Source organism: Myotis nattereri (assembly GCF_964212035.1).
Source record: "Myotis nattereri genome assembly, chromosome: 18".
Taxonomy (NCBI): domain Eukaryota; kingdom Metazoa; phylum Chordata; class Mammalia; order Chiroptera; family Vespertilionidae; genus Myotis; species Myotis nattereri.
In genome coordinates, this window is record NC_138093.1 from 15,447,904 (window position 1) to 15,470,843 (window position 22,940).

General features: G+C 45.3%; 1 protein-coding gene and 1 pseudogene across 4 annotated transcripts in view; both read left to right on the forward strand.

Moving 5' to 3' along the window:
* The first annotated feature begins 1,006 nt into the window (after positions 1–1,006).
* The window catches only part of DAP3 (death associated protein 3), a 30,165-nt gene continuing 8,231 nt past the window's right edge, over positions 1,007–22,940 (forward strand). Inside the window, exons 1-7 of one of the 3 annotated variants that reach the window (XM_081112267.1) lie at positions 1,272–1,438; positions 7,770–7,824; positions 9,971–10,052; positions 16,830–16,952; positions 20,096–20,197; positions 22,207–22,315; positions 22,453–22,545. In XM_081112267.1, coding sequence (XP_080968393.1) covers positions 10,011–10,052; positions 16,830–16,952; positions 20,096–20,197; positions 22,207–22,315; positions 22,453–22,545 — 469 coding nt within the window. In that variant the 5' untranslated portion in view covers positions 1,272–1,438; positions 7,770–7,824; positions 9,971–10,010. Of the gene's footprint in view, positions 1,439–7,769; positions 7,825–9,970; positions 10,053–16,829; positions 16,953–20,095; positions 20,198–22,206; positions 22,316–22,452; positions 22,546–22,940 lie in introns of all 3 variants that reach the window. The other 2 variants (XM_081112266.1, XM_081112265.1) reach the window with 2 other exon arrangements.
* On the forward strand, positions 3,365–4,034 carry LOC308534007 (high mobility group protein B3-like; annotated as a pseudogene). The gene has a single exon. The product of its transcript is annotated as a high mobility group protein B3-like (transcript).

The window sequence follows — 22,940 nt, forward strand, 5'->3', positions numbered from 1 at the left end:
GACTTTCCCGCCCCCCGGCCCCGCGCCAGGAGCCCGCCAGTGAGGGACACCCCTTCGGCCCCGCCAGGAGGGACTTCCCGATGAGCTCAGGATCCCCTGCCCGGCGCTCCCCTCCCCCATTCCCGCCGCCGCTCTCCCGGAGGCGCGGGTCCGGGAGATGACAGGAGCGCCCCGGCAGCCAAGGGCTGAGTAGCGGAGGAACGACTTAGGCCCCAAGGCCTCCCCCGGCGGTTCTACTCACCGTGTCAGAGGCCGAGGCCCAGCGATGAGAGTGCAGGGAAGTGGGGAAGAGGGGACGGCCGCCACCAGGCTCCTCCGCTTCCCCGGGTCCACAGCGGATCCCTCTCGCTTGTCAAGAGGCGGCCGGCGGGGGAGCGGACTGGCGGAGACGGGAGAGAGGAGAAGAGAAAGGCGTGGGGCTAAAGCTGGAGAAACTAAGGGGAGGTGGGTCCCACAACCGAGACGGGGATCGTCTCCCCCTCCGCCAAGCGAACCCAAAATGGCGGCGGAGTGGCGGCGGCAGAGCGGCGGCGGCAGCTCCTCGGGAGGGAGGGAGGGAGGGAGCGAAGGGCGCCTCGTACCCCCCCACCTCCCACTCCTCCCTCTTGGCTTTCTCCACCCCCCCCTCGCCCGACTCCGGCGGCGCAGCGCGCACGCCCGCCCACAAGCGCCGGAGTGGAGCTGGGCTCGTCGCTCGCGGCTCCCACCAACCACCACCCTCGGCCGCCCGGCGCGCCCGCCAGCCCGGACGCGCTCGCTCCAGGGCGCCTCCTCGCCCCGCTCCCGGCCTCCCCGCGGCCCCTGTGGAGCCGGCGCTGGCGCGGCCCTCACGCATACCTCCAGCGGCGCGAGCCCCAGCCGCCTCCTCCTCGGGCTCCTCTTCTTCCCTCCCCCCTTCCCCGCCCCCACTGCCACCAACAGCCGCCGCGGCCGCCGCCGCCTCCTCCTCGCCCCCCCCCCCACATTCCCTCCACCCTTCGCGCGTGCGTCTCCCACAATCCCCCCCGCGGGCCTGTTCCATTCTGGTAGCTGCGGGGCGGGGAGACGAGGGCGGCGGGCACGGGCGGAGCTGGCCGTTGTAACCGGACCCACCCGCGTGGCGGACGGTGGCCTGTGCCGACTGACTCCCTGGCCACGGCTCCGCGACGGCCGGGGTCGCTTCTCCCCTCCGCTTCGAGCGCCGGCGAGTGGGTGAGGGGCAGCGGGGCGCCCCTCCGCCGGGCGGCGGTTGGAGGCCGCGGCGGCTGCGCGGTGAGTAGTTTCCTGCTGGAGGGGCCGAGCGGGGTGCTCCGCGGTGGGGCCGGCTGTGTGCAGCCCGCCGAGCTCCGCTGTGGACTGACCTCGTCGGGAGGACCGGTCCGCGCCCGCCGGTGACGGAGGGACCCTGCGCGGGGGTTTGCCCACGAGGGGAGGCAGCGGGACTGCGCGCTCCCAGGAGGTAGGAAGTGGGGCCGAGCAGGGCCGGCGACCTTCCTGGGGGACGTGTTTCTGGGCTCACGGTTGTGGACTTGGGACCCAAAGAAAAACGCGCGCCGTGGTCGTCTTTCTCTCTTTCTAAACCCCGCTAAGATTTCTCGAATCTCACACACTGCGGTCTTTTTGTGCACGATTCCTTCCTCCTGAGTGGGTGCTACATTTTCAACTTCACGTTAGGGCAGCGGTTCTCAACCATCCTAATGCCGCGACCCTTTAATACAGTTCCTCATGTTGTGGTGACCCCCAACCATAAAGTTATTTTCGTTGCTACTTCATAACTGTAATGTTGCTGCTGTTATGAATCGTCATATAAATATCTGATAGGCAGGATGTCTTTTCGTTGTTCGCGACCCACAAGTTGAGAACCGCTGTGTTAGGGGATAAAGAAACCATGTATGTCTGGTTCGGTTCTGGGCCCGATCATCCGCGGCTTGCATGTCCTTCAGGAAGTTCTTTTCCTTCGCTCCATCTTAGAGAACGCAATTTAGGTCGAGTCGGAGTCGAATTCGCTCCGAGGCACAGGGAGGGGGCAGAGTATTCCGTTATCGTTCAGAGTGCTGTTGATGTTGATAAGGTTTGTGGGTGTAATTGGTAGTTGTGTCTCCTTCTTCCAAATCATTGATAAAACTATGCAAAATTAGGCCTATCAGATTTCTGTGGCTCCTAATACTTGCTTCTCAAAACTCTGTACCAACACTTACTCTGAATGATTGAATGCAGAACTCTGGACTATTAAAGCACACAGATAATCCCACAGCCTCTTCATTTCACCCAAAGGGTAAAGCAGAATCAATGAGGAAAGGGATCTACGTAGGTTTCCCTTTTCTTCAACATCTGTGGGCTCCTAGGGACCTAGGGGACAGTTTGAAAATCTCAAATGTCTAGTCAAGTCCAAGTAGACACGCCTAAATTTCATCCTTAATCATATTTCAATGTATGGATCAGGTTTTGATGGCTTGCTTTTTTTTTTTTAACTCAGTTTTAATCACCTAACTATATATTTGCTTTTCCTAAGTATGTCTCAAGTTCCAACTCTTTCATGGAGCCCATTTAAGTTTACCTTGATCTTTCTTTCTTTTTTTTAATATTATTTTTTATTGATTTCGAAGAGGAAGGGGGAGGGAGAAAGAGAGAGCTAGAAACATCCATAATGAGAGAGAATATTCCATCGGCTGCCTCCTACACGCAAGCCCAAAACCCGGCATGTGCCCTTAACCGGAATTGAACCTGGGACCCTTCAGTCCACAGGCAGACGCTCTATCCACTGAGCCAAACCAACGAGGGCACATTGATCTTTCTTTAATTGTGTTTTATATGCAAGTGCCTTATCCTACCGACACGTTTTTAATTTGAGGGCAGGGACTATGGCTAGCATGTGAGTCATGGAAATGTTGACGTGAATGTTAGATACTTTAAACATGAGAAGGGAAAGAGAATTGGCATTACCTTGTATGTTCTTCAGAAAGGAGAACATGTGTTCCTGTTTAATCCTCATAATAAACAGCATGTGAGGTAGATCACCTTATCCCCATTAAAAGCCTGAGGCTCGAGAAGTTCAGTAAGTTTATCTTTAGGCTTTAGTTTGTCTGTCTCTTAAAAACTTAAATTATTTCACTATACCACATTGCCTTCCTGGTAAAAGAATTTTACCATTTTATAAAGAAAGTTACTTATGGTCTCTGCCTTCATTTAGCTTTCAGTAACTGCACTAAGTTATGAATTGTCAGCTAAGTATAGGCAGATTCTATAGTACTCTGTTCTTTTGTGTATGCCCCAGGTGTTACCAGAGACTAAAATATAAAATAAAATGGCCTTCAGGCGGCTCTCATGGAGGCAGCTAGCGCAAGGCTGGGAAGCGCTGCCCAGAGGAGCGAACAGTACAGTCAGGATGACTAAAGGTGATCCCAAGAAGCCAAGGGGCAAGATGTCTGCTTATGCCTTCTTTGTGCAGACATGCAGAGAGGAACATAAGGAGAAAAACCCAGAAGTTCCAGTCAATTTTGTAGAAATGTCTAAGACGTGTCGGCAAAAGAGAAATCTAAATTTGATGAGATGGCAAAGGCAGATAAAGTACACTGTGATCGGGAAATGAAGGATTATGGACCAGCTAAGGGAGGCAAGAAGAAGAAGGACCCAGAAGCCCACTGTCTGGATTTTTCCTTTTCTGCTCGGAATTCCGCCCCAAGATCAAATCCACAAATCCTGGAATTTCTATTGGAGATGTGGCAAAGAAGCTGGGCGAGATGTGGAATAACTTAAGTGACAGTGAAAAGCGGCCTTACAACAATAAGGCTGCAAAACTGAAGGAGAAGTATGAGAAGGGGGTCGCCGACTATAAGTCCAAAGGCAAGTTTGATGGCATAAAGGGTCCGCTACAGTTGCCCAGAAAAGGGTGGAAGAAGATGAAGAGGAGGAGAAGGAAGAGGATGAATAAACTTTATCTGTCTCCTTGTGAATACTTTATGTAGGGGAGCTCCGTAATTGACACAGCTCTTCTTTGAGAGGTGTCTGTTGCCCTCATTAGGATTAATTACACAATTGGATCATGATCATATGTAGTCTCTCAAAGTGCTCTAGAAATTGTCAGTGGTTTACATGCAGTGGCCATGGCTGTCCAGAGCACCCAGAAACTGTATCAAAGTTATACATATTTCCAAACATTTTTAAAATGAAAAGGCTCTTGTGTTCTCCTCGCTCTGTGCACTTTGCTGTTGGTGTGACGGCATTTAAAGATGTTTCTGGCATTTTCTTTCTTTCTTTCTTTCTTTCTTTTTTTAATCTGCAACATAGTGTTACCTATTTGGCTATTGGCTAGAAATCCTGAGTTCTCAACTGCACATATCTATAGTTTGTAAAAAGAACAAATAACCAAGACAAGCTCTTGATGCTCTTTGCTTGGCGTTGAGGCTGTGAGGAAGATGCCTTTTGGAGGGGCTGTAGCTCAGGGTGTGCACTGTGAGGCTGGACCTGTGGACACTGCAGTGGGCATCCATTTAGCTTTAGGCTGTCTTGTTTTTGTACATTGTGACATAGCATCCTGCCATTCTTAGCTGTGGAAAAAGGGGGGTCAGCTGGCACGAGAAGTATATGGATCGTTTTTAGTTGTGTGGTAGTTTTAAACTGTTTTAAAACAAACTACAACTCTTCATTGTCAACAGTGACAGTGCATCAATGAAAGTTCAAGAACATTCTGTACTAAACACAATTTGCAATATTTTGTTAATTTTTGTATGTTTAGAATGCTGAAATGTTTTGAAGTTAAATAAAAACAGTATCACATTTAAAAAAAAATGGCCTTATTGAATGAGTGAACCAAGGAAGGTATGGAAGACAAAATAATGGTTCCTCCAAAGACAGTGATGGCGAACCTATGACACGCATGTCAGAGGTGACACGCGAACTCATTTTTTTGGTTGATTTTTCTTCGTTAAATGGCATTTAAATATATAAAATAATATCAAAAATCTTTGTTTTACTATGGTTGTAAATATAAAAAAATTTCTATATGTGACATGGCACCAGAATTAAGTTAGGGTTTTTCAAAATGCTGACACGCCGAGCTCAAAAGGTTCGCCATCACTGTCCAAAGATGTTCACGTCCTAATCCCTGAGACCTGTGAATATATCACATGACAAGAGTAAATTAAGTATGCTGATGGAATTGAGGTTGCTAATGAGCTGACCTTAAGTAGGGAGAATATCCCGGATTACTTGATAGGCTTACTGTAATTACAAAGTTCTGAAAAGTTGGAAGAGGGAGATAGAAGTGTCAAAATTATGCAATATCACAAAGACTTGACCAGCTATTGCAGCTTTTGAAGATGAAAGCGCAAGCTTTAAAAACTAAAAAAGTAAAAAAATAAAATTAAAATTAAAAAAAAAGCGCGTGCGCACGCACACACACACACACACACCCCTCAACAGATTCTCTACTAGAGCCTACAGAAAGAATACAAGCCTGCAGACACTTTGATTTTTGGACGTCTAAACCACAGAAAGTGGCAAATTTGTGTTGTTTTATGTTGCTAAGTTTGTAGTAATTTGTTACAGCAGTAATAAGAAACTAATATAGAGCTCTAGCTGGTTTGGCTCAGTAGATAGAGGTCTGCCTGCGGACTAAAGGCTTCTGGGTTTGATTCTAGTCAAGGGCACATGCTCAGGTTGCAGGCTCCATCCCCAGAAGGGGGCGTGCAGGAGGCAGCCAATCAATGGTTCTCCCATCAAGGATGTTTCTGTCTCTCCCTCTCCCTTTCTCTCTGAAAACAATAAAAAAATCTTTTTTTTTAAAAAAAAGAAACTAATATAGAAAAGGGAGCCAAATCATGACTAACCTCCCAAGTACTCTGATTTGGACTGTGATTTGTGCTTTAAGTGCGGTTGTGGTTTAACTGAAAGTTTTCTTTAAGCAAAGTTATAGGCACTCAAAGCTGCCTAGATTTCCAGTAGAGGCATACATTACACTTCACTTTATTGTGCTTCACTTCGTTGCGTTTTATAGGTGTGTTTTTTTACAAATGGAAGGCAACACTGTCCACCAGCAAAAAGGTTACAACTCACTTAACTGCAATACTCACTTTATTACAGTGATCTGGAACCAAACCCACAATATCTCCAGGGTCTATCTGTATTTCCCTATTGCTCTGCTGCTTCTGGCACCAGTCCTCAAGCTGTATGATATACTAGAGGCCCAATGCACGAAATTCGTGAATGGGTAGGGTCCCTTGGCCTGGCCAGCAGTCAGGGCCAATCTGTGGGACGACCAGCGGGGCGATTGGGAGGGCCCCGTTGGCACCCGCCTTGGCTGGCCTGGAGCCTGCAAGCTGGGGGCAGCACCTGCATTGAGCTCTGCCCTCTGGTGGTCAGTGCACGTCATAGCAACCAGTCATTCTGCCGTTCGGTCAATTTGCATATTAGGCTTTTATTATATAGGATGGGCTATATCAGCCGTGGGCAAACTACGGCCCGCGGGCCGGATCCAGCCCGTTTGAAATGAATAAAAATAAAAAATAAAAAGACTGTACCTCTTTATGTAATGATGTTTACTTTGAATTTATATTAGTTCACACAAACACTCCATCCATGCTTTTGTTCCGGCCCTCCGGTCCAGTTTAAGAATCCATTGTGGCCCTCGAGTCAAAAAGTTTGCCCACCCCTGGGCTATATGATATTACTGTCCAGCAGCAGGTCTTAGCTAAACTGCTCTCAGATCCCCCCCCACCCCCCCCGCCTCCCTGCAATAGATGCAAATAAACATTTCATGGTGCTTCCTTGCTGGGATGTTGTCTAAATGCAGTCTAGATAAACAGGAAAAGCTCTGTAATATAAACTTTAAAAATAAGACTTCAGATGTTAAAATAAATTTTTAAAGCCTTGGCTGTGTAGGTCAGTTGGTTAGAGCATCATCTCAATATGCCAAGGTTTTCGGTTCGATCCCTCCTCAGGACACATATAAGAAGCAAGCAATGAATGCTTAAATAAGTGGAAAAACAAATTGATGTCTCTGTCTCTGCCTCTCTTTTTCTCTCTAAAATCAATAAATAAATTTTTGTTTTGTTTGTTATTCCTCACCACAAGATACTTTTTCTTTTGATTTTTAGAGAGAGTGGAAGGGAAGAAAGGTGAGGGGGTGGGGGGAGACACAATTGGTTGCCTCCCACACTCTCCCTTACTGGAGCTAGGGCTGAACCTGGGACGCAGGTATGTGCCCTTGACCTGAAATCAAACCTAAGACCCTTTGGTGCATGGGCTGATACTCTAACCACTGAGAACACAGGCCCAGGCAATCAATAAATTTTTTTTTCTTAAGGAATTTTTTTTTAATATATTTTATTGATTTTCCACAGAGAAGAAGGGAGAGGGAAAATCAGAAACATCGATGAGAGAGATTGATCAGCTGCCTCCTGCACGCCCCCCAGTGGGGACGTGCCCACAACCACGGTACATGCCCTTGACCAGAATCGAACCCGGGACCCTTGAGTCCGCAGGCTCTATCCACTGAGCCAAACCGGTTCGGCAGGAATTTTTAAAGATAAAACTTACTGGTTAAGTTTATAACTAAATGTTTAAAATAGTGAATTTATTTAAAAATTTTTCTTAATAGAAGATATCAAACTGAAATAAGGTTCAAATTAATAAAATGAATTGTAATAATTCACTTATTCTTAGCTAAGATCAGAATCAACAAATAGCTGCACAAATAAGGGCCACCTAGGAAGAAATATGGTATAATGATGAAGAACGTCACTCAAGTCCAATAGCCGTGTTTACATTCAAGCTTCTCCATTTTTTAACAGTACAGTGGTTTCCATGCCAGAAAAATTGTGATTTTGCAGCTCTTCCCATAAAGAGGTAAAATCTACTTCCCATCCTTTGAATCTGCAATAATATGTGACAGAAGACCATGCTGATTCTGAGCTAGGTTTGAAGAGGTCTTAAGTTATTTCAGGTCCCTTGGACCTCTGCCACTGCTATGACAAGTCCAGGGTACACGGCTAGAGAATGAGAGACAGTGTAGAGCAGAGTCAGTCATCCCAGCAGAGGCCAACCTTGACCAGCCAGCCAACCTCTTTGGTGGTAAGACAGACATTGGTGTGCAACCAAGAGTGAGAACCATGCACAGATGTCAATGGTCAAGGAAATTTCAACCCATTTAACTAACATGTCTTTTGGGTACCATTATACCAATTAAATATGCAGTACATATTTCTCCAAAACAAATATTCATGTACCCATTATCTAGCATTAGAAAGAGATCATTACCAATTTCTCTGTCTGCCTTGCCCCAGTCTTATCTCTTTACTTTCTCTTTAAGAGTAAGCATTATTCCAAATGATGTGCTTATTCTCTTGCTTTTTCCTTTCAATTTTACTAAATATGTATATACTAGAGGCCCAGTGCACAAAATTCGTGCACTCGAGGGGGGCGTCCCCCAGCCTGGCCTATGCCTTCTCACAGTGCGGGAGCCCCTCGATCGAGTGCCCCAAAGAGGTAGGCCAGAGCCGGGGCTCTCGCCTCCGCTGCTCCATGTGCACGCGGCCCCGCCCACCTACGTGCGCTCACCGCACATGCAGCCTCCTGGTGATGGATTGTTACAGCGTGAGGGCATCATGGCATGAGGACATGATGACCACATAGGCTTTTATTAGTATAGATTCCCCAAGTGATGAAGTAAGCTTTGTATGTTTGATTTCTTTAATCCTCACCCAAGGATATTTTTTCCATTGATCTTTAAAGAGAGTGGAAGGGAGGATGGAGAGAGAGAGAGACACACATCAACTGGTTGCCTTCTACACGCCCCCAGACTGGGACCAAGGATTGAACCTGCAACCCAGGCATGTACCCTTGTCCAGGAATTAAACCCAAACGCGAGACCCTTCAGTCCAAGGGCCAACGCTCTAACCACTGAGTAACCGGTCAGGGCAAGCTGTTTTGAATTTTATATGTTCTATTGCTGTATATAATAGTTGGATTACTCAATATTAGCTTTTTGTTTTGTTTTTTAATCCTCACCTCAGGATATTTTTTTTTAAATATATTTTATTGATTTTTTACAGAGAGGAAGGGAGAGAGATAGAGAGTTAGAAACACTGATGAGAGAGAAACACCGATCAGCTGCCTCCTGCACACTCCCCACTGGGGATGTGCCTGCAACCAAGGTACATGCCTTTGACTGGAATCGAACCTGGGACCCTTGAGTCCACAGGCTGACGCTCTATCCACTGAGCCAAACCAGTTAGGGCCAGGATATGTTTTTTATTGAAAGAGAAGAAGGGAGAGAAAGAGAAGTATTAATCCGTTGCCTCCCACTTTTACCCAACTGGGAATCGAACCCACAACCTTTTTGGTATACAGGACAATGCTCCAACCTGGACTAATATTGTCCAGGGCTCAATATTAGTTTTTGAGAGTCATACATGTAATGCATGTCACTGCAACTTACTCTTTTTATTTCTGTATGGATTTCCATTGTATGACCATATCTCTGTTTACTCACTCTTCTACCAATGGACATTTGGGCTTTTCACAATTTTTGATAATGCTTCATATTCTATTACTAAGTCCATTGTTATAGATATTTTCCAGTGTACATGTATAAGTGTTTTTGTAGAATAAATACCAAAGAATAGAATACCTGGGTTTCAGCCTTGTACATTTTCAACTTCACAAGATGATGCCAAATTTGTTTTTTAAGATATTTGTATTTACTCTCTCGTTGACAATGTATGAAAGTTCCTAGTGCTTCCTTCACGGCCTCTTTAACATTTGCTGTTGTCTGATCTTTTCATTTTTCCCAAAATGGTGGTTGTGAATGATCTCATTGTGGTTGTTTTAATTTGTATTTCTCTGATTTATAATGAGAATTCTCATGGGTTTACTATCCACCTGTATAAACTTTTCCGTGAAATGTCTGTCTGTGTCTTCTCATTTCTTATCTATTGTAGGCATTCTTTATGTATTCAGGATACTAATCCATTGTGCAAATGTCTTTTCCCAGTTCTGGCCGACCTTTCCACTTCTTCAAGAGTGTGGGGACAATGCTGAAAGGAGTGACAAGACTTGTCTCCAGGGTCCATAAGGTGAGTCCTAACTGACTTCAATGCTTTGTACAAACTGTCTGTAGGTGGACTTCTGTTTTTATATGGATTTACTATATCCAGAATTAAATGCTCTAGAGAACTTCAGCTGACTTTATAAGTTCACACTCAAAAGAACAGTTACAGTTCCATTTCCTTTCCCATTCACTTCACTCCCAGCTGCCCTAACAATCTTCAAGTAACAAGGTCTCCATAGAATAGTTCTGTTTGAGAATTTACCATGTCGTAGGAGAAGTAACATTTTTTAAAAGATTGATTGCAGTTCTAACTTTTATTCGTATTCTCTAGTTGGATTATCATTTCTTAATAAAGTACTTAAAAGAAAAATATGTTGCCAGTTTAGACCCTAAGTATCTGATAGTTGGATAAAATCATATATGAAAAAAACATTCTGTTGCTCTACTTCATTCTTTCATTTATTTAGCAAATAGTTTTCATTACTTCCCATATTGCAAGTACTGAGGATTTTCAGATTACTCATTTCACTAATGGTTACTATTTGTTGGGCATTCGTTATGTGCCAGACACGGGGCTAATGCTTTACTTTTTTAGTTGTCATAATAACCCAGGAACTAGATGATACCTTTGTTTCACAGGTGCAGAAATTGAGGATTAGAAAGGCAAAGTAAGAGGCTGTGAAATTGCAGAGCCCAGACTAGGTACCATGTCTGTCTGACTTCAAAGCCTGTGGCCTCAACCACTGTGCTATAGTGCATGTTATAGTCCATGCAATTTAGGATCTCAAAGTCAGTAGTGGAATCATGAACAAATGATTGTTGTAGTATGGTGCTGTTATTAAAGCACCCAGTAGGAGCACTTAACCTGGATTAGTAGGATCCAGAGGAAATCCTCCCAGAGCTGTATCCTGAAAAATGAGAACTGAGCCAGAAGGGCTTAGTCACTTCCATCTCATTGTCTAATTATTGCAGATTAGACTTCCTAGAAAAGCAGCCCTTCCTCCTGTAGAATTCATCTTTTTTCCAGGGGTTTACCATAAACCTATGTATATCAAATGAAAATAAAAGCAAGGATCAACAGAGGAATGATTCTGGTTTCAACATTTAAAAAGCTACAATTTCTTCTTTAATAGCAGACAAGGAAGACAAGTCCAAAATGCAGAGATGTCTGAAGAAATTTTGTGCTTCACATAGATTGGTTTAGAGTAACTGTCTTGATTTGGCTCATGAATGCTATTCTTAACTGCATGATGTTCATTCTGGAACTGTGTAAAGGCTATTGTACTTATAGTTGTTTTCCCTGGAAGCAAGAGACTAGCTGGATGATGCCATATAGAATGCTGTGATAAGTAAGGAATCCATTTTGCTAGCTCTTAATTTGCTTCAAAAAGCAGTTAACAAAAGTCATAGAATTCTTGTAGAAATAGCACCACCTTGTGGTCCTTGAATATCTTAAATTTTCCACTTCACTATTTTTTAGAGACGGTACTTTCTCTCCAGTAGAATTGACACTGTCCTGTCAATAGTAGGGTATACTATTCAGGTTGCTGTACTGAGGCAACAGACCCTGAACTCTCATTGGCTTAACACAACAAATGATGTTGCTTATCAAGATCTGTGCATGTGTTTTGTTTTCTTTTGTTTTTCCTGTTGCTGTATTTCCAGAGTGGTTTACAGGCACATGTAGGAGGGGCTTGACATGGGATGAAGGCTCATCTTGGGATGCCACCTCAGCACATAGGTTGCCGTGGCAGGGGAAGAAAGAGGATTTATAGTCACGCTAAGCTGACTGACTAGAAAAGACACATTGTATTCATGTAGAGCTCATTTATGAGAATTAATAAAATAACCCAAATTTGCACAGGAGGCTGGGAAATATAGAGAATTTGGATATTTGATAAACATTGGAATCTGCAATCCTCAGACAAAGTTGGAGCAACTCTATTACTTTATATTAAATCTATAAGTGCTGGTTTAAGAGGTTTCTGTATGCAGTTGAGTTGAATTAGTGCAATTTATTTTCACTTAGCTAGATGCTTTACATACTCCCTGCTATATGTCTCCAATGAAAGATTCTTTAATTCCAGAGCACAGTATGAAGTATTTGTGGTGTGTTACTTAGAGAAGGAAATACAAAGGTGAATAAAATCTGATCCATTCTCTTCCAAGTGTGTGTCCTAGAATGGGAGACAGACTTGTGTATAAGATAATCTACACTAATAAAAGAGAAACATGGTAATTGGCATACGACCGCTACGCTTTTCATTGGCTAATCAGCGAGATATGCAAATTAACTGTAAGCCAAGATGGCGGCCGGCAGCCAGGCAGCTTGAAATTAAGGAGGAAACCAACATTCCCCGCCTGTGGCTGCAGGCCTCTGAGCAGGCAGTTTCTTAAACATTGTAACAAATACCACTGGACTTCTGCCAGCAGATTCGCAACATTGTAAGCAAAGGCCAGAAACCTACTTTCAGCCCCGGAGGCCTAAGAGCTGGAGCCAAGCCTCAAGATAAAGCTGGCCCAGAATAAAAACAAAAAAGAAAAAAAGGAGCAGTTGGGAACTTCAGTCACTCCCAGCCTGAAAACAGCCCTCAGCCTCTCACCCAGACTGGCCAGGCACCCCAGTGGGGACCCCCACCCTGATCCAGGACACCTTTCAGGGCAAACCAGCCAACCCCACCCATGCACCAGGCCTCTACCCTATATAGTAAAAGGGTAATATGCCTCCTGGCACCGGGATCAGCGTGACAGGGGGCGGGGCCCCAACCCCCTGAGCAGCCCTGCTCTGTGCCTGATAGGGGGGAGCTCCTCAACCCCCCCCCCCCACGGGTCCTGCTCTGTGTGTGATGGGGTAGAGCCATAACCTCCCCATCAGCCCTGCCCTGAGTGTGAGAGTGGCGGCGCCCCAACCCCCTGATCGGCCCTGCTCTGTGGGTGATAGAGGGTGGTGCCCCAACCCCCTGATGGGCCCTGCTCTGTGCATGACGGAGTGGCGCCCCAACCTCCCCATCGACCCTGCCTTGAGTGTGACAGGGAATGGTGCCCCAACCCTCCAATTGGCCCTACCCTGAGCGTGACTGAGGATGGCATCACAATCTCCCGATCTGCCCTGCTCTGTGCATGACGGGGCAGCGCCTCAACTCCCCAATCGGCCCTGCTCTGAGCCCAACCAGGGGCTGCACCTAGGGATTGGGCCTGCCCTCTGCCACCCGGGAGCAGGCCTAAGCCAGCAGGTCGTTATCTCCCGAGGGGTCCCAGACTGCGAGAGGGCACAGGCCGGGCTGAGGGACCCCCCTCCCCCCCGAGTGCACAAATTTTTGTGCACCGGGCCTCTAGTATATAATAAAAAGAATAGGTTTTGTAGTCAGACAAACCTGAATTTGAATTCTGGCTTCACCACCTGCCAACTCTGACCTTAGACAGGATTAATTTCCCTGAATCTTGGTTTCCCTCATCATAAAACATAATATTATACCTATCTTCTAGGATTCTTGGCTCAGAAATGTGTTTAAAACTCTGTATTGCCTCACATCTAACAAGTATTCAGTTAACAAAAGCCACGAATGCAGTTCGAGGCAGTGTAAAAATGCCATGGAAGCACTGGCCGGTGTGGCTCAGTTGGTTGAATGTTGTCTCTTATACAGGTCTGGTTGCTGGTTCAATTCCCAGTCAGGGCATGCAGGGGGCAGCCAATTGATGTTCTACTCTCACATCCATGTTTCTCTTTCTCCCTCTCTCTAAAAATCAATAAAAATATATATTTTTTAAAGAACCTATTGCCCTGTCCAGTTTTTCTCAGTGGAGACCAAAGGGTCACGAGTTTGATTCCAGGTCAAGGGTACATATCTCAGTTGAAGTTTCAATCCTCAGCTTGGGGGTTGTGCAGGAGGCAACCAGTCCATGTGTGTCTCTCACATCAATGTTTTCTCTCTCTCTCTCTCTCTCTCTCTCTCTCTCTCTCTCTTTCTTTGCACCCCTCCCTTTCACTCTCTTTAAAAATTAATGGGACAATATTCTTGGGTGAAAATTTAATATAGATAGATAGACAGATATATATTTTTTTTTAATCCATGCAAGATAAAGTGCTATCAGCAGAGAGGGAAAATAATTACTTTTGACTGGAAGTATCTGGAAAAACTTCACAGAGGTTGTGACATTTGAGATGAGTCTTAAAGGAGGAGTAAGATTTCAATAGGGAGAGAGGGAAGTTGAAGTAGAATGAGCAGTATAGAAGTATCAAAGTGAATAACATGGTCATAGGCTAGAATATGGAGTTCATACAGGAATGAGACTAGAGAGGTCCATTGAAGTCATGGCCTTGATTACCATGCTAAGGACTTTGGGGCTTACTTTGGCATTAGTAGGAAACCAAGCTATATATATATATATGTATTTATTTCAGAGAGGAAGGAAGAGGGAGAGTTAAAAACATCAGTGATGAGAGAGAACTATTGATTAGCTGCCTCCTGCACTCACCCCACTGGGGATGGAGCCTGAAACCCGGGCATGTCCCCTTGACCGGAATCGAACCTGGGACCCTTCAGTCTGCAGGTCGATGCACTATCCACTGAGCCAAACCAGCTAGGGCAAAACGAAATTTTTTTATTAGGAGAAGGTTAAACTTACTATTTGGGAGGACAAGTCTTTTACACTATGAAAGATGAAGAATCAAAGATTTAGAGGTAAAGATAACCAATTAGAAAGTTGTTACTGAGTTTAAGGTCTTTAAGTGGATGTAAGTGTTATGAGGGCTGGTACAAAAATAACACATTTTCTGCACTCATGAGGCTGCTTGGTAAGACTAAATAGAAATACAGGCAGTTTTTATGTTACCTGTTGATTTATCAGGTATCTTCCTTATTGCAGCCATCTTTCATATCTGCTTCTGCTGATTTCATATCCTAATCTTTCCCTTGTAACTGGCATCTTTTCACTCCTACATAAGCCTATTATCCTCAAACTCAGTTTGGGGGTTCTCCAGTTAGCATTTTGCCAGATTTGTCTCCTGAATCATCCTCTCTCTGCACTCCATCCCCCCAATCTCTTCCTAGTTCAGAGGTTTCCACGTGCAGTTCACTGAATTTAGCATTATCTTTTCACTTACCTAGATGCTCCCTCATTCTTTTATCAAAAAAGGTTCTTGCCCTAACCAGTTTGGCTCAGTGGATAGAGCGTCGGCCTGCGGAGTGAAGGGTCCCAGGTTCGATTCCGGTCAGGGGCATGTACCTTGGTTGCGGGCACATCCCCAGTGGGGGGCGTGCTGGAGGCAGCTGATCGATGTTTCTCTCTCGTTGATATTTCTGACTCTCTATCCCTCTCCCTTCCTCTCTCTAAAAATCAATAAAATATATTAAAAAAAAAAAAAAAGGTTCTTTATTCCAGGACACAGCTGGCAAGAAAATTGTGGAGGGTATAATTATACCTACCAAATAGGAACATTGCACTAATCCCCTAGTTACTGAAGTGATTACGATTACTGGACAGACAGCTGAGAATTGAACAGTACTAGCCACCACCATTCATCATTGTGGGCAAGAGCATTAAAAGAAGTTTCCTGCTTCAGGTTAATGGCTGTACTATGTTCCTGAACAATCTCTAATGGAATTATTTGTTTCCATTTGGGACAGAGCCCTGGTATCCTATATAATAAAAGCCTAATATGCCAAGTGTTCAGTCGTCCATTCAACCAATCAAAGCGTAATATGCTAATGATATGCTAAGGCCGCTCAACCACTTTCTATACATGTACTGATCATCAGGGGGCAGACACTCCAACCAGTAGGTTAGCTTGCTGCTGGGGTCCAGCTGATTGGGACTGAGTGAGATGGGCCAGACGTGCCCTGGAGCCCTCCCGCAGTCCCTCCCTGGCTGGCCAACCTCCTGCGTCCCTCCCCGGCCCTGTTTGTGCACCAGTGGGGTCTCTCGGCCTGGCCTGCACCCTCTCGCAATCTGGGGGTGCACTGTCTGTCAGGTAGTCCCATCTATATAATAAAAGCCTAAGCGACCGTTATGGTGGAACAATCAGAACGACCGGTCACTATGATGTGTACTGACCACCCAGGGGCAGACGCTCAATGTAGGAGCTGCCCCCTCGTGGTCAGTGTGCTCCCACAAGGGGAGCACCGCTCAGCCAGAAGCCAGGTTCACGGCTGGCAAGTGCAGCAGCGATGGCAGGAGCCTCTCCTGCCTCCATTGCAGCTCTAAGGAGCAGCGAGCCAAACGGTAAGGAGCAAGGGTCCTGGACTGTGAAAGGGATGTCTGAGGGGTCCCGGACAGCAAGAGGGCACAGGCCAGGCTGAGGGCCCCCCCCACCCCACCCACCCCCTCCCCTCCAGTGCATGAATTTCATGCACTGGGCCTCTAGTAGCAACATAAGCTGAAATAGATTCAGAGCCAGAGTAATGTGATTATACTTAGAGATTTACAATAAGTACAAGGATCCTCATTTTACATAAAAATAAAATGTATGTTAGTGGCATTTTTCCCTGTTGCAGATATTGCTTAAAAACTAAGTGTGGTAGCAAGCATAAACTTTATAATTACAAAACACTAGCCCTAACCATTTTGGCTCAGTGGATAGAGCGTCGGCTTAAGGACTGAAAGGTCCCAGGTTCAATTCCGGTCAAGGGCATGTACCTTGGTTGTGGGCACATCCCCAGTAGGAGGTGTGCAGGAGGCAGCTGATCGATGTTTCTCTCGCATTGATGTTTCTAACTATCCCTCTCCCTTCCTCTCTGTAAAAAAAATCAATAAAATATATATTTTTTAAAATTACAAAACACTAACATGGTTTCTTTTCTAGTTGGACCCTGGACATTTTTTGCGCCTGGGGACCCAGGCACCCCAGAGCCTTGCTGCTCACCTGGATAACCAGGTTTCATTTGAGAGTCCTAGAGCTATTTCCTGCACCAGTGAGAATGACCCGGTGAGTTGCTAATATGTATATGAATTTTTTTCAGTGCTTATAATCTCTGCTGCTGTCATTTTACATATCAAGAAAATGTACATGTAGTCAGACAATGCACCCAAGACAGCATTCTGGAACCCAGATCATCCCCATCCCCCTGTCTGGTATTATAACACTAGAGGCCCGGTGCACAAATTTGTGCTCGGGTAGGGTCCCTCAGCCTGGCTGGTGATCGAGGCCAATGGGGGGGGGGGGCAACCAGGGAGGGGAGGGGTTTCAGGAGATTGGCTAAGGGAGTGCACTGACCACCAGGGGGCAGCTCCTGTGTTGAATATCTGCCCCCTGGTGGTCAGTGCACATCACAGCAACTGGTTGACCAGTCGTTCTGGTCGTACCAGTAGTTTAGCTATAGCAGTCTCTTAGGCTTTTATATCTACACTAATAAAAGACAAAGATGCAAATTGACCATACTTTCGCTACGCTCTAAGCCACGCCCACCAGCCAGTCAGAGCAACTATATGCAAATTAACCCAACCAAGATAGCCGCCAGCAGCCACGGAGCTGGAGCAAGCAGGAAGCTTGGTTGCCCCAGCAATGGAGGAAGCCAAGCTTCCCACCTGCTTTGAGCTGGCTGTAGACTCCGCTTATTGGCAACAAAGTTTCAATTGTAGAAAACAAATAAATCCCAGATACCTGCTTCCAGCCAGCCTCCACTGAGAGCTTGGGTGGCTGGGGACCGTGGCCAGCCTGCAAATAGCCATCAGCCCCTCACCCAGGATGGCCACACCCTCATGGGGTGAGAGTCCTCGCTGGGGGGCTTAGCCAGCCCGAAAATGGCCCTCAGCCCCTCACCCAGACTGGCCAGGCACCGCAGCAGGACCCCCCCCACCCTGAGGTGGCTGTGGCCAGCCTGCAAATGACCTTCAGCCCCTCACCCAGACTGGCCAGGCACCCCCAGTGGGGACGCCCACACTGAAGGGGCTGTGGCCAGCCTGCAAATAGCCATCAGCCACTCACCCAGGCTGGCCACACCCTCATGGCATGAGGGTCCCTGCTGGGGGGTTTCGCAAGCCTGCAAACAGCCCTCAGCCCCTCACCCAGGCTGGCCAGGCACCCCAGCGGGACCCCCACCCTGATCCGGGACACCCTTCAGGGCAAACAGGCCGGCCCCCAGCCATGCACCAGGCCTCTATCCTATATAATAAAAGGGTAATATGCAAACTGACACAGCAGAACGACTGGGAATGACTGGTCACTATGACACACACTGACCACCAGTGGGCAAACACTCAATGCAGGAGCTGCCCCCTGGTGGTCAGTGCGCTCCCACAGGGGGGAGCTCTGCTCAGCCACAAGCCAGGCTGACGGCTGCCAGTACAGCGGTGGTGGTGGGAGCCTCTCCCACCTCAGCAGCAGCGCTAAGGATGTCCGACTGCAGCTTAGGCCTGCTCCCCACTGGCAAGTGGACATTCCCCGAGGGCTCCCGGGCTGCCAGAGGGATGTCTGACTGCCAACTTAGGCCCAATCCCCCAGGGAGCAGGCTTAAGCCAGCAGGTGGTCATCCCCCTGAGGGGTCCCAGACTGTGAGAGGGCACAGGCTGGGCTGAGGGACCCCTCTCCCCCTGAGTGCACAAATTTTTGTGCACCAGGACTCTAGTATATAGATAAAACACTTAGGCAGGTCAGTCCACATTTGTTCTCATTTAATCCTGCCATTGAATTCATCTTATGCCAAGGATTTTGCTGGGGATAGAGCAGGCACATAGTAAATACTTAAGTCAATTCCTCAGAAGTTAAATTTAACAGATATTATTGATCTTACTGTATGATGGGTTGACAAACATTTTCCATAAAGGACCAGATAGTAAAATTTTAAGCTTATGATCCACAGTGGTCTCTGTCACAACTGTTTAGTTCTGTTATAAACAAATGGAAATGGATATGTTCCAATAAAACTTTATTTTAAAAATGATAGTCAACCATAGTATAGACTGGTATGCAAAATTCTAAAGAAGTCAACTTAACTTGTCCAAGATCACAGCAGAGCAGTTACAGAACCTAGTTTTCTTAATAACCCAGCAGTGGGCAAACTATGGCCCGCCCACCGGATCTGGCCCGTTTGAAATGAATAAAACTAAAAAAAAAAAAAAAGACCGTACCCTTTTATATAATGATGTTTACTTTGAATTTATATTAGTTCACACAAACACTCCATCCATGCTATTGTTCCGGCCCTCCAGTCCAGTTTAAGAACACATTGTGGCCCTCAAGTCAAAAAGTTTGCCCACCCCTGTAATAACCCATCTGGGACTATTTTCTATCTGTTTTTCTAAGTGGATTTCCTAGTTCTAGAGAAGGAAGCAACTTGACTTGTTGAGAAGAGCTGCATTTAAAATGAAGTTTGTCAGCAGAAGCTAGGATTACAGTGGTATCCAGTGTTGTATTTTTTGCTTCAGATTCTGTTAGACTAGATGTTGATTTTTTTTTTCTCCTTCCCCAGCATTATTGCTGCCTCTCATAAATGAAGTTAATTGTAAGGTCTGTGATTAAATATGAAGGAAACCAATAGCTTTTGTTTGTTTGTTTTCCTACTCTCTGAGTTTCCCCATCTTAACATATGCTTCTGTGCATGTGGGAGGAAAAAAAATAATTCATTACCCAAAACACTATCTCAGCAGGGTATGTTTTATTTATATCTCCAGTGTTCACCTACTTTCAAAAGCACAAAATGAAATAGAATAAGTGAATGAAATCATCAAAGTGCCTTTCCCTGTGAATATAGTCTCTTCATCTGCCAATTCCTCTAGAGTTGCTATGGAAACAGCAGCATGCAGATGATCTTGTCACATGACTGGATCATCTCTATACACAGCACAGAAGAATCCAGATGGCAAGAATTGTCACTGCTACCTCCACATCTAGGGTTTACGTTGCTGGGCAACTGGTTTCATCATTCAGGCCAACCCCAGCTGTATATACACACTGGATTTGAGGACAACAACTAGCATATTTTTTATTTAAGATAAGAAATGAAAGATATGCTTTTCAATTCTGAGAGATGAATGTTTCCTCAGTATTGTCTATCAGGCCCTTTCCACTTTTCAAAGACTTTGTCACGTTGTCTACAGCCCATTATATCTGTTTGCATTTTTATTTCATAGGCCAAGCATGAGGAGAAGCATGAGGGTCAGCACTACACCTTACCCCTCCAGGATATGAAGACCATATTCCCCCATGGCCTGCCTCCTCGATATGCAATGCAGGTGCTCAGAACAGGGGAGGGAACTGGAGGGAGCCCAGAACACAAGCTGTTTGTACCAAAGTGATGTGATGAAATGAATAGAAAACTATAAAAAAATGAAACTTGAATCTTAAAACAATAGATGAATTCATCTTTTGTTAATGGTGCTATTACTTTAAGCCAATGTTTATCTGTGTTTAACTGATTAAAATCCTTTTGGGGGGCAGGCAAAATATTCTTTTTTTTTTAACGCTCACACAAGGATATTTTTCCATTGATTTTTAGAGAAAGTGGAAGAGAGAGGGAAAGACAGAGAGAAATATCAGTGTTAGAGAAACACATTGGTTGGTTGCCTCCTGCATAAGTCCCAACCAGATCCCAGGCCAGGAAGGAACCTACAACCAAGGTACATGCCCTTGACCAGAACTGAACCTGGGACCCTTCAGTCTGCAAGACGATGCCCTACTGAGCCAAACTGACTAGGGCCAAAATATTCTTTTTTTTTTTTTTTTAATTTATTGATTTTTTTACAGAGAGGAAGGGGGAGGGATAGAGAGTTAGAAACATCGATGAGAGAGAAACATCGATCAGCTGCCTTCTGCACACCCCCTAACTGGGGATGTGCCCGCACCCAAGGTACATGCCCTTGACCGGAATCGAACCTGGGACCCTTCAGTCCATAGGCCGACACTCTATCCACTGAGCCAAACCGGGTAGGGCCCAAAATATTCTTAAACAAATAAACAATATTCTGCTATTTTCCTTACCTAACAGGTTTTGGGAAATTTGAATATTTAAATAGTTGTTTAAAAAAATGGATTTAATATTTTCCTTAGAAAAGTATCATGAAAATAGTTAATATGCTATAGAAAAACAAAATTATAATGTATTCCTAAGACATATAGAAATTATGTTTGGATTAGATGTATCATGTTCTTCAATTTCACAGATTTTCAGAAAATTCTAGATTTGTGGTCATAACTTAAACCCAAAGAGTTGCTTGGGTGGTGTTGTAGCCAATAAAGAATTCATGATCACAATGGCTGGTGTGGTTCAGTGGTTGGAGTGTCAGCCCTCACACCCAAGGGTCTTTCTTGGGTTGATTTCCAGTCAAGGGCATGTACATGGGCTGCAGGTTCCATCCCCGCCCTGGTTGGGTTGTGTTCGGGAGGCAACCTATCAATGTGTGTCTCACATCGATGTTTCTCTCTCCCTCGCCCTCTCTCCATCCCTCCCTTCCACTTCTAAAAAAAATTTAATGGAAAATATATTCTGGGGTGAGGATTAGCAAAAAAAAAAAAAATCATGAATAACTGCAAGCATATTTTGTTGACATGATTGGTTCTTTTTGCTAACTCCTGCTGAATTATTTTCAGCCTCAGAAATTATTCCTTGTTGTTGTTGTTGTTGTTGTTAATCCTGACTGAGGATATTTTTTTCCATTGACTTTTTAAAAACATATTTTTATTGATTTCAGAGAGGAAGGGAGATGGGGAGAGCTATAGAAAGAAACATCAATGATGAGAGAAAATCATTGATCAGCTGCCTCCTGCACGCCCCCTACTGGGGATGGAGCCTGCTACCTGGGCATGTGCCCTGACTGGGAATCAAATGGTGAGCTCCTGCTTCATAGGTCAACACTTAACCACTGGGCCATGCTAGAGGTAGCATTAAGTAGCATTTTCTATGCTTTTAGTATTCACATCAACCCTAAGTGGAATACCTACCGGTAGCTATGTTGTGTGATGTCTGTATTATTTGTAGATTTCAATTAACTGATGCAATATCTGTACTTCATAACAGATACAATCAAAAGCTGACTCTTACGTTAGTTGGTGTGAGATCATGTGTTTCAGTTTTTAGCTTAATTATCATATACGGATATATTTTCAAAATCAGAATCAACTCAACCCCTCCTAACTGCATAAATTAAAAATATACAATTTGTTGCTATATTAGGCTCAGTGTGCATACCAAGAACAGGTTAGAAGTTCCACACCCACTCTCTCCTTTCTCCTTCCGTTTTGTTAGATGAAGACATTCAATGAAGCTTGCCTGATGGTAAGGAAACCAGCCCTAGAGCTTCTGCATTACCTGAAAAACACCAATTTTGCTCATCCAGCTGTACGATACGTTCTGTGTATCCTTTCCTGCCTACATGGGCTGTCTTAAGCCAGTGCTTTCCTCCCTCAAATGTGCGAAAAGAAATGCAAGTGTACCCTTTGTTAGCAGAAGTGTTCCTTCTGGTAATGTTTTCTTTAACAGCAAGTGCTTTAGATGGGGAAAAAGGAACAGGAAAAACACTCAGTCTTTGCCATATTATTCATTTCTGTGCAAAACAGGACTGGCTGATACTGCATATTCCAGATGGTAAGAACTTCTATCTTCACTGCACGGGTTTGTTATCCTGTTGCTGTGGTAGCGTTGTGGCTTTAACTTTCGGACAGGGCTCTCTGATGGCTACAGGAGAGGCCTTTGCTCCAGGTACAGAATCATCTAAACTAGTTCATAATTTCTTCATATTACTGACAAGCAAGGTGCAAGGTGAAGTAAATGTAACAAGAAGAAATTCAGCTGCCCGGCCAGTGTGGGTCACTGGTTGACTCATGCACCAGGAGGTCACGTGCCCTGGTTGCACACTCAATACCCAGCAGGGGGCCTGCAGGAGGCAGCCGTTGATGTTTCTCTCTCACCCATGTTTCTGTTTACCTCTTTCTTCCTCTCTATCTAAAATCAATAAAAACCTATTTTTTAAAAAGAAGAAG